Source organism: Pygoscelis adeliae, unplaced genomic scaffold (genome assembly GCF_000699105.1).
Source record: "Pygoscelis adeliae isolate BGI_AS28 unplaced genomic scaffold, ASM69910v1 Scaffold16, whole genome shotgun sequence".
Taxonomy (NCBI): domain Eukaryota; kingdom Metazoa; phylum Chordata; class Aves; order Sphenisciformes; family Spheniscidae; genus Pygoscelis; species Pygoscelis adeliae.
Window position 1 is genome coordinate 3,623,402 of NW_008825162.1, and position 12,324 is coordinate 3,635,725.

General features: G+C 38.1%; 1 protein-coding gene across 3 annotated transcripts; it reads right to left on the reverse strand.

Moving 5' to 3' along the window:
* Nucleotides 1-529: 529 nt before the first annotated feature.
* LOC103920859 (chromosome unknown open reading frame, human C5orf30) lies at nucleotides 530-12,281 on the reverse strand. Of its 3 annotated transcripts, none has more exons than XM_009328713.1 (2): nucleotides 12,200-12,275; nucleotides 530-2,918 (listed from the first exon to the last, which is right to left on the reverse strand). In XM_009328713.1, the coding sequence occupies exons 1-2, from the start codon at nucleotides 12,212-12,214 to the stop codon at nucleotides 2,274-2,276; spliced, it is 660 nt and encodes a 219-aa protein (XP_009326988.1). In that variant the 5' UTR covers nucleotides 12,215-12,275; the 3' UTR covers nucleotides 530-2,273. The 3 variants fall into 3 exon arrangements, 2 of the variants coding, with proteins under 2 accessions (XP_009326988.1, XP_009326989.1); XM_009328714.1 differs by lacking the exon at nucleotides 12,200-12,275 and adding an exon at nucleotides 4,506-5,872; XR_663821.1 differs by lacking the exon at nucleotides 530-2,918 and adding an exon at nucleotides 5,875-6,038 and having other exon boundaries at nucleotides 12,200-12,281.
* Between the last annotated feature and the right edge of the window lie 43 nt (nucleotides 12,282-12,324).

The following is a 12,324-nucleotide window of genomic DNA, read 5'->3' on the forward strand; positions in this document are numbered from 1 at the left end:
AAGACGTTATAAGCAGCAAAAATAAGACAAGATCAAAAGCTTTCATTTGGCTGAGATTTTGCTTAATTTAGAGGTAAAACCAGGAACTCCTCGTGGATATACGACTTCTGATAACGAACCTTACAAACCAAACTTGTAAAACATTGGGCTCTTGAATGAGGATACGCCATGAGAGCCGCAAGTGTGTACGAGTTAAGCAAACATTATTACCGCATGTAAGCACCTTCACGAGCAAATCACCAAACAGATAAAGTACTAACACATTTCTATGAACTTAGCCATCAACTATAGCCAACAACCTTTCTATTAGTGTAGCTATACAATTATGGCAAAGGATGACATTAGAAACATGCACAAAACATTAATAATTGCATGGCCCATTTCCTGAAACATAGTAACAAACCTAAGCATCTCTTTCACAGAAGTCGAAGATCCTCACTTTAAAGTTGTTTTTAAATGATCCCTGCTCTGAAGTTGTATTTCTCAAATGTCCTCTTTCTCCTGCACAGTAAAAGACTCCACAACAATAGGTGTTTATACCACCTTTTTTATTTTTCAGCCAGAAATACAGTTTCATAGGGTATTTCAATAAACAGTGGTGTTTATTCCTTAAACAACTCCCCCATCTCTTTGGCTTCTGACCATATTCTGTTTTTCAAACTAAAGACTATATAGGAAGATTTTACTTTCAAGATCATTGTTCAATACATTAAATCTACACAGGTGTAGTTAACTTTTAAAAATACACATTGGTTTGTTGCAAAGATTCTAATAAACCTAAAAAAAGTAACCAAACCAGCAAAAATACAGACTACTGGGCTGCCTTCATTTACAACTGTGGAGTAAGTGACAGAATGAGAACTCTTCATTTTCCACAGCACGTGCACTAACTAGTGCTTTCTATTCATTCTGAATGATAAACAAAAAAATCTTATTCCAACAGAAACAACTGATCAAATAATTTATATTTCAAAACAAAGTGATCTTATTTTTTAAATTCTTCTGCAGAGGTCATCAGCCAAAACCAAGTAGCACACAGCTTCAGTAAAAGATTGCACCTAAAAAAATTCTTAAAACTATTTTTCATTTTTAAACATAAGTTACTAAAATGTTTTAAATACATCTAGGAATACAGCTGTCAAAACTGCACTTGATGTCATGTTTGAATAAAAAATTCTTAAGTAACAAAGTAAGCCAGTGTATTCAATCTGTTGAATAATCCAGGATCTTCTCTTCAATGCTGATACAGAATTACTTCACCTGCACTCCATCAAAAAAACCAGCCTTTCAGATCTCAAGTGTTCAGTGCTTCAAATCAACTGAATTTCCAAAGCAATGCTGAAGTTATTTGACACCTTCCGTTACTATGCATGATACTATCACTATACATGATACAGAAATCACGAATTAAAATCAAAAACATTATTGACATACCAATGTGGACATTACAGTGTATTTACTGGAATCTGAAGTGAATCCTTGTTTGTGTGCCAAGACAATGTAAAAAATAAATCCCATTAAGAAAAATCTTTTTGGAGTGAAGGTTTTTTTTATTTTTAATAACCCAAATACTTATCCTGAACAAGTTTTATAGAACAGAGGAGGCAAAGCAATTACTTCCATGCAGAAATTAAAAAATAATTTAATAGGATTCAAGTAGCAAAGGTTTGTGAGTGAATCTCGCCCTCATCACCAGTGCAAGTGCAGTTTGCAAATGTTTAAACTGGACTGTATAAATAGCAAGTGATCCAATTTAGCCAAGCTCACTTTCCTCCCCATGAGGTAAAAAAAAAAAACAAACCCATACATTTTACTGTAGAAGACAGGAACAAAAAGTAAAACCAAAAAACCTTCTAAACTTGAGTACTTATCCAAGAGCAGTTTCTAACATCAAGCCAAAATTAGCAACAACCAAGCAAATATCACCAATTTTTTCAGTGTTAAATTACTGTAAATACTAGATCTAACTGTACAAAAAAAATCCCAAACTGAAAAATCAAAAGCTTTTTTTTTTTTGTTAAAAGATGTCCAAAGACATATCCATCAATTGCAGTCAAATTTGCATCAGAAGCTGCTTGCTCAGGAAAGATTTCTCCCTCCGAGTATTTGCAATACATTGCATTGCCAAGATTCTATTCAAATAAATTACTTTCAGATAACGTTTAACTGATAAAACCACCTACAATGTGGACAGTCATGTACACAGTACAACAGTGGATTTTTGCAGCAACAGAGAAATAATCAGAAATTGGTTCTAAATTCGAGATGATAGCTCATGTGTTATTTCTTGCAAACATACGGTCCCCTCTAAGGGTAAGGTGTTGGAGCTGGTATTGTAGCACTTCTGTGTCAGCAGGTTCCTTAATGCTCATTTTGTCTAAATTGAGGTAGTCCAGGGATTTCGAATGAGCCCTTTTACCTTTTAAAAGGCAAAGAGGCAGGGGACCATGAAGTGCCTTGTAAGGTTCATATGGTAAAGCCTTAGTGCATTTATCCCCTGAGCTGGGCATCCGTCTCCTCCTCCTTCCATTTACTGCTGGGATCTCATATGGCTGATAATACCTACTTCTAGTTTTGTACAAACGGGAGGAACGTGCAAGTCCTGAATCAAGCTGTTTGGTGCGCAAGTTTGGCCCAAATTCCCCTTTATTCTCTTCATTTCCTGTACACTTCTGGGCTAATTTTAGCAGCTCCTCTCCAGTCGTGAAGCCAACCAGGTAGTTAGAATCCATGTGAAGGATCTGATATCCCGCAACTGTCCGTCGCATTGGTGAGCAGGGTGTACTGGAACAGCGGGGCTTCTCTGCTTCCATCCTGCCCGCAGGACTCACCTCTGCAAGAGGCACAGGGAGGGTAGATAGGGTACTTCTGGACTCTCCATTTATGTCAACTTCCATTTTAAACACAATGCTGTCCTCCTAAAAATAAAACAGAGCTTGGTCAGAAATACAGTCTTTATGCAACACGAGGAGCTGCGAGAGGATCGCAGACATGAGATTTTGTATCACCCAGAAGTCATGACCACTACTTCTCTATTCAGCCTTGTTTTACACTCTGCAGGGTGTCGCATAACAAACTATCACCAACATCTGTCTTTTAAAATTATCTGGGGTGTTTTTTAATAAAAGATACCATAAATATACTCCTGATATTCTTAAACATTAAAAATGTTCTTGAACAGTATTGTACACAAAAAAGAAGCATCTTTCCAGTCCATTTTTTCATCCTTTTAGTCCATTTAATTCCTTACAGCCCTGCGCCTCTGAGGCCATCTACATCCATTAGCACATCCACAGCAACTTCTCCCATATTCAGCTGTGCATTTTTTCTATTGACAATAATCTCAGTAAACAAAGCTTTTTAAAAATGTGTCTAACAGCTACTACCTCAGTGGCATGACCACGGACCAGACCTGATCTACTAAAGGTACTGCAATGTTGTCCTCTTCCAGATGTGAAGACAGCTTGCTTTAGATTCAAAGAACGGCATCCTGGCTGTTCAACAGTTGTCTTTATAGGTCATCAGCAATCCTCCCCCACCAAAAAAACCCCATCGCCTTGCTCACAATAAACCAACCAAACTCACACAATTTTATTCTAATGTATTTCTAACAAAGGAAACGGTATACTAGCATTTAATGAATATAGAATAAGATTCTTGTAAGTATTTTAAGAATAACCAATATTCTGAATTCTGTGGTATTTATTTGTTTTTCTATTTCTTCTGGAAACAGACTATTTTGCCCTGACCCTTCTTCCCTCACAACTATTACAAATATACAGTTTGGTGTATACAGATACAGCTGTCTGCCACAAGCCATTACCATCTCTAACATGGAAAGATAAGGTCAATATCACAGCAAATATACACCAATGGATGCCAGAACACAGAGAAGGCTTAATTCTTTTAATTTCTTTGTTTTCAGCATCATCTACACCATCTCAGTGACACAGCTACTTCACAAAACAGAAAGGTCACATTTGTTCCCAAATCCATGCTTCCTTCATTGTCAGCCTCGCTTTTGCTCTAAACAGTAGCCAGTGACTCTCTAGCCAATATAGTTCACAAAAAATTCAGCATAGCTTTGTAATGTTTAAAGGCAATGAGACTCAAAGAAGAAAGGAAAGTTGGTACGCAAGTGTCAAGTAGAAACACAGTTCTGAATTTCATTATAAGTGACCTTAAACCACATTCAAAAGCTTAATGATTTTTCACAAATGAGTGACTTAAAACATGCTATTATCAATTTGCAAACTTCTAGAGCTGCTACGTGCTGCCATTCTGAGGCTTATGAGGTCACAGGCTGAGTAGCAAAGATGCAACAAGCAAGGGAAGGAAAATGCTCCCTCCCTTTCAATACTTTATTCAAACTTCTGCAACTAGACACCCCCAAAAATCCCATCAAGATCAATCTCTATTCATTTTCCCTAAAGTAAGAGTGGAAGCTGTGTGCAAATCTCACTTGCAAAAGAAATAATCTAGCCTCAAGCAAAATTTAAGCCTACCTCGTTTCTGTTCAGGATCTGCGAAGGAGCAGTTTAAGTAATGTTCCCACCTCTGCTTCCCTGCTTAGTCTCAAATCAACCTGCTGCTCCCACCCTATGCTAATAAGCTAGGGGTAAACAAAATCCCTATAGTTTTGCTGAAGAGGATTTTTTTGTTATTGACAAACTTCTATTACGGAGAGACTACTACTAATGTTCCTTTAGTCTTAAATGTCCTTTTTCAGTTCTCATAATCGTGGTCCACTTAGGATTCTTCATTACTAGTTCTGTGTAGCATCACTTTTACAGATACACTTAATCCAGTCAGCTTTTAAGCATTTTGAATTTAACAACACAAGTAACACAGCAAAAGCTAAATAAAGAATTAAAATATCAAAGCAAACCAAACACCAAAAGTTTTCACTGAAAAAAACCATCCATATAAAACTCAAGAATGTTGCCTATTATATTTAACTGACTTTGAAATATATTTATGGAGTCAATTAAAACTTTCAGAATAGCAGAAGTAGTTGTTGTTTCCTACGTTAGCACCATATCTAGCAGTGAGACAATAAATATGGTGAGGTTTCAGCCACTGAGTTAAAGATATTCTTGACAATTCCTTAAGTAGAAATTATAGTCCCTGCACCATCAGCAACCATGGAGGCACAGCACAGAAAAATTTTGCATTAAGACTTTTGGCTACCCCATGCTTTTAGCTAAGAAACCTAAATTTTTAACTCTTCCTGTTCTTTTAATTCCTAATTTTTACCCTGCAGTTCAGAAATCTTTCCAGTAATCTTCTAGAAAGACTCAACCCGTTCTGTTACAGAGTTGAAATGATGCTAGAAAAAGTACAAATAACTGCTAGAAAAAGTATAAATAAAATAGTCATACAGCACAGTTACAAATGAATCATGTTTCTAGTCACATATAAACAGCAGCAACGAAAAAAAAATCAACAATCACTTGCCACAGCAATACGTGCCCTAAGGAATGGGAAGGAGGAAGAGATGTCTTTGTGCACTTTTTGAGTTAAAAAAGCCTTGAGAACTTGAAAGCAACACAAAGGCTCTTCTCAGAACACTGCTTTTAAAATTAATTTGCTTCTGTTTGAAACATGAGTGTGTGCCTTGGTAACAAAAAGCAATCAACTTTGAAGAATAACTACAAGCAGGAGGGAAGGAGGCAGGAGTTCACTGCCAAACGATTACCCATCAGTGGCCAAAAACAGTACAAAGGAAAACCAGAGCAGAAAAGCCTTCAAGTCAGCAAGCTCCAGCCTAGTACTTCAGCCTGAAACTGCAGAACTTCCATTTCTGTGCTCCAGTGCAAAGAACAGCCCTAAAAACAAGAAATTTGACACGCTCGAAAGCTACAGTAGCATCAGAAGCCCAAGGGAACAGCACTGCTAGCTGGTGAGAGGAATGACTGGCCAGCTCCACAAGCAGAGGTCCAAAACTCAGCATGTATGTGTTCAGCTGTTCCTTCCCAAGACTTTTAATGTGAGTTACTCAAGCTGCCATATGGCTTCAACATGCTTTGCCTCCTTATCTGGTAAAAAAAGATAGAGAAACATTATTTAGAAGACTTTTATAAAAGAAAATTATTTCAGAGATTCACAGTATCTGTGAATGTAGATACCATTACCTACAAATACATATTTAAAACGTTTAGACTGCATTTTTAGGCCATTTCCATGTTTATAGGGCATTAGATGACTACTGTTAGGTTCATTGCTGTGTAGTGGTGTAAGCTTGTGAGTAATTCTCAGCATCAATTATAATACTGAAAAAAACCAGTTCTTCAGTTTAAAAAGAGTATTTCTTCAGATCACAGCTGCCTTACCTTCTTGCTTCTCAAAGCGAATGACAACGGAGTGATGCCAATTCAAGACAATTTATAATTAAAGATTTACTACAGAATCAAAACAAGGAGAAGAGGAACAAGATGGCATATGCTTTGCTTTGCTGCTGCTTCACATATTTAAAAAGTACTGAAAATAACTGAAAAGAACAGTTACCGAAAGGATTCACTTAACCAATACACAACAGAAGTGCTTCCAGAATACAGTGCAATTCATTAAGATTTTATCGATTCTCATTATAAAGCAGACTCTGCATATAAATTAATCTGACCCAATCCAGCTAAATATTTAGAAAACTGTCTAAAACACAGAGAAAAGGAATAATGAATAGAAATACTAGGTTAACTACTGTAAATCATTGTATTACCTCAAAGTATACATTAATATGCTTGGGATAGTTCTTCAAGGGTAAAAACATCAAAACCTCCACATTTTGCGAATATAAAGACTTTCCGATTATTGAGTCTTTCACAAAGGTGTCAGATATCACTCAAAGATAAGCATGGGATAAATGAAAAGCAGACATATATGACATCACACCATGCTAATATATGCACTGTAAATCATTTGTTGTTGAAATGACCTCTCACCATGTGCTTTTACTATACCCAATGACATCTTTTGCTTCGTTTTTTTTCCTATCATTTGTTATTTTTTCTGTTAAATGTATTACTTACTGTCTTTCTGAGGAGAGAAATTTAAGTGACTCAAAAATATCAACTTTAATTACTCAATATTTAAAGAAGACAGAGAAAGATGAAGAGGGGTTTCCCTTGACACTCCTATGCTTTGTAAAAAGTCTGCATTATTTTGAAACCACCACTGTAAGTTGCTCTCAGCAAAAGAACTGGTTCTCTGTAAATTGGTATTTCCATTGTTACTTATCTTCTCAACTAGAATATGAACTGATTTGAGAAGATGCCTTTTTTTAGGATAAGCAATAAATTTCTGTCCATCTGTCCTGGTTTCGTCAGGGATAGAGTTAATTTCCTTCCTAGTAGCTGGTACAGTGCTGTGTTTTGGATTTAGGATGAGAACAAAGTTGATAACACACCAATGTTTTAGCTGTTGCTAGGTAGTGCTTACACTAGCCAAGGACTTTTCAGCTCCCCATGCTCTACCGACAGAGAAGGCTGGAGGTGCACAAGAAGCTGGGAGAAGGCACAGCCAAACTGGCCAAAGAAACATTCCATACCATGTGACGTCATGTCATGACACCATGAGTACATAAACTGGGGAAAGCTGGCTGGGGGCGGGGGGGGCCGCTGCTCGGGGACTGGCATCTTATTATTATCATTTTATTTCAATTATTAAACTGTTTTTATCTCAACCCACGAGTTTTTCTCACTTGTGCTTTTCCAATTCTCTTCCCCATCCCACCGCGTGGGGGGGGAGTGAGCGAGTGGCTGCGTGGTGCTTAGTTGCCGAGTGAGGTTGAACCACGACACCATCCAACTACTGATTTTATTTTTTTTTAAGAAGAGATTCTTCTTTTTTCTAGATGCCAAGCCTGCAGGTAAGTACCACTTGTGAAGAACCACAAAGATCTGCCTCCTTGATAAAATGCTCATAATTGCAATAAGCAGATGGCAGAATGGAAAGATGGCAATAAGACTCAGTGATACCAACTCTGTCAAAGTCAAACATATCGGATAGAGATAGCAAGCCGGTTTTGACACCTCCCCTTCTCTGTGCTGCAATTACTTACTATATACAATGCACTTAAAAGATACAATGTTTGTCTACCAAACATCAGAAGCAAGTAAAGTGACCCAGCACATGTGGAGCACATTGTGAAGCCAGCACACATTTTTAATTATTTCAACTGTCTCTGTTTGTGAAGGGGAATAATAAGGTCTACATCTTTCCCCTTGCAGTCTGAAAAGAAAAACTCACATATAGTACGTGCTCTTGGAAATCCAATCTTGTTTCTCTGTCACTGAAGTATGCTGATGCAATTATGTACTTGTAGAGCAAAGTTTTCTGGAAATAATTATTTCCAATCTGCAACTAAAACAACTGAAATATTTAGTTGAAAGGAAAAAACCAAGCTAAAATTCAGCTATGTAAGTGTATCCCCAAAGGTGCCACATTTCTTTTTCTACAGCTGGGGCAGCCAGGCCATAGACTTTGAGATGTATGCTGCTTGTAGGTTCTTCCAGTGCAAGCTGCTGCACATACTGCCAGAGCCAGATGGTTGTTTTTTGCCATGCTCTTTACCTCCAGCTGAAGGGACTTACACTAATGTTGCTTCACCATGCTCTTGAAGGTCCCCTGTAATGGTTGTGTTATGTTTTACAGGCTGATACCATGTTTGTAGAGACAGAAAAGGGGAGTTAAAAAAATAAATCAGAGACACAAGCTCATGAAAGGTATCAATAAACGATACACATTCTTCACCAACTCTTGCTGTTCCTTAGGAGACATTCCAAACTACTCTAAGCTAAAGAAAAAGCAAATGGAGGTAGTATTAAATTGTTGCACCACATAAGACAACAAAGTAAGAACAAAGTTTAGCACAGATTTTTTCTCAAAATTAAATGCAAAAAAATGAAATTATGCATAAAGCATATGTTATGATCCTGCAAGCCTTCAGAAAACAGATGAATGGATATTATTGAATTAATAAAGCCAGTGCAATAACTTCAGGATGTGATGCAAAACAACAGTCCACAAAACAACCAGTAAAAATGGTAACTACAGAATAGTGTGTGTGTGTGGAGGTTCTTGTCAACAGGTGAAATATTAAGCCCTTCAGCAATCCAGTATACAGGACAATAAATACCACATGGTTTATATAAAACAAGGAATTATTAAATGTTTTGCAAAAGAAGATTAAATCAATTTCTAATAATATGTTTCTACTGCAAGAAGCAAGGACTATTTAACCAGTTTGTTAAGTCTTGTTATTAACGCAGCTTAAAACAGAAAAAAATTATGATCCAGGAAACTACCTTTTAAAAATGAAGAGGATCAAAAATGAATTGCTGAGGAACTACAACTGGCAACTCCAGCAACTAGCTCAGACCAGATCAGCATGACAGAGCGTACAATTCACACAGAAAAGAGACAGATGGAATTTCAAGAGTCAGTCCAGGCTAATGAATTTTGTATGAGCAGCCTTAGCAAGCAGGGAAAGTAAAAGAAAATGGTGGGAAAGAAGGCCATTTAACTTCTAAAATCTCTTTGCCAAGCAGTATTAGATGGAAGTGTTTAACAGAGGGTAACTTTTCTGAAATATTTGGAGTCCTTTAAATAAACAATGTGACTTCCTTGCTGGATGGAATCACAGATTAACGCTTCCCCCCACTCCATCAGTAAGCTGATGTTCCTGGCCAGCATAAAGATAGCGGTTTACTATCGTTACTCATCAAAAGATGAAACAGTGAGACACATGTAAAAAAGCTGAAGCATATTGTAAAACAAATCATTTTTATTCTTTAGTTGGTTAGTAAGTTTAAAAATGTTTTCTTTATAGTTGTATTTTATTTCTCTGTAATTTTGATTTTCATCTTCTCACCAACCAAAATCTAAGTTTCATTTTCAAAGTTCTCTTCTCTCCAGTTTCAAGTTAGCCCACTTGGAAAAACACAACAAAAAACCATACCACAACCTGACTTGTCAACAAAAATTAAACTGCCTTTTTAAAATAATAAAAATAGATAGGAAAAAAAAAAAAGCAGAGTTTTTAAAGTGTTACAGATTTCACCGAATAAAGACTGATTTTTGGCTTTAAAAACCAAAATGCAAATGGGAATAAGGGTCTCCATTGTTTTTGTGTTTGACAAGAAATGCATGTTTGCTAGTATCCTGTGTTGCCACATCTGAATACAGCTCTGCAGATGTTATTTTGAAACTATCAACCTAAACAAAAACAGTATTATATTCAGCCTTTGACTTGGAACAGCTGTTTGAAGAAAGATACTAGTTAAAAATAAGACCTACTCAAACATATCAGGAAAAATATCTTTAATCAATGCAATTTAGGGTTTTGTTTTTTTTTTTTTAACTGAAGCACTTTAAATGACTAGTTTTTTGTCTTAACTTGATGCAATCTGCAGCAGATATTTAGGTGTTTGTTGGAAAGGTGTCTCATTCACTTATACCATCCACATTGCTAAAGGTCACTTCCTCAAGCTTACTAGAGTAATGTATATAATGGCTTTAGAGTTTTGTTCTCTGCCTCCTTCTCAAATGTTCCCTCCCATACTTAAATGCTACCTAAAAACAAGTGTTTAAGTGTAATGCAAGTATGGAATAAAAGTTAATAAAAGCCTAACAGCACATGCAGGTACAGTAAATTTGTATTAAACTTACAACTAGTGCAAACAGAAAACTTTGACCTGGAATACTCAGTTCATCTGACTTTGCCATAGCATACTGCATTTGCATATGATTATGCAAGCCTGGCGGCCAAGCCAGCAGCATAAGGCTGGTCAAAGAAGAGGAGATTATAAAGAAAGCCATGCCACAATGTTGGTACTGTTATGCAAGAACTGAATTTCAGTGATTGCACTGCCATTGCCTCACTTCCCTCCGTTTCCAAGTCACTGTGAGAACCACCCTCCTCCATCTTCATTATTCTAATAAGCACTCTTCCTCAAGGGAAAAAAAAAAATAAAGCAAGCGTAAGACAGAATATGGTTCAAAATACACCAACAGCAGCAGGGTGGTGGGAGGATAAGCTTTCAGTATGGGAGACAACTGGGAAAAAGTAGGAAGGAGAATCAGTGCTGCACACTTCTACTCCTCATGGCAAAACAAAGCATCGGTTCCCCAGTCCTCACTACCCCCCTCCTGGAAATGCTCCAAGGACTCTTAACTATATTCGGGACAAGCCGTGTCAGAAGTCAGCCAACTACTGGTACAAGCAGCAAGTCCTTCTCCCCATCACAGACGCTCTCCATCACTCCCACTGAGATCTGCGTAACTGCAGGCTTCTGCCATCGATTCATTTCCACATGCAGCTATGCAAGCATATATGTGTATGTACAGTGACGTACTGCACCACTCTAGAGAGCACATGAACAAGCAAAGATATGTTCACAGAAAATGTCTACTAATGCACATCATTTGCTATTTTCTTTATAATAGGTACATACACACTCACACTTATGCCAGCTAAAACCCCTATGTGAAACAAGACATAAATAACTTACATATGAAGAAATTAGGACCTGAGACTATTTTCCTACATATCTGTAGACCACTCAAAACAGCACCTCAACTGTTCAGAGACACTCCCCCAGTACCCTAATACGCTGAGACAGAATTGGCAAATCACGCCTGCCAATAGACCAAAGCAGCTTATCAAGCTTCACACTCTGTAAAGTGACACTTTAATGCACGCTAGAGTGCACAAATATAGTCAACGAGTATCATGGATGGTACAATCGACATTTAAACAGAGCTTTGAGCCTCCATTTACCCTTCACTAAGCAAGATTTATTACAGAGAAATATAAAGTGACCCATAGGAAGCTGGGCACTAGTGCACTTTGTTACTATCAGACCGAGTAGCAAGGTCATGTTCAGGTTTAGCACTTGCCTAAGAGTGTTAAGAATGGTACGGGGGCTGCTCGTGGTTGTAAGTTACAACTGAAGAGAGCTATAAATGGCTATGAACAGATACAGGTGCTAGCAGGTGAACTCTGGCTTTTCCAACGCTTACACTGTTAGCAGCAGCTGGCACCGAAAGCGCACTTGAGCAAGCTCACTGCAGGCTTCAGGCCCTACGTGACAATTCCCCAGGCTTCCTTCCGGGTACCGGGACCAACACCCCAGTGTCCTTCTAGACCCGCCCGGACAGCTCCGCGAACGCCCTGCGCTGCTCCTCACTGCCTGCTTACCTCCACCGCATTCATCAGCTGCTGCTGGGGAAAGCGAAGCAGCCGGGGGCCGGGAGCGCAGGCTACACGGGCCTGCGGGAAGCTCCTCCCGCGGGGAGCGCGGGGCCCGCCGCTCGGCTGACGGG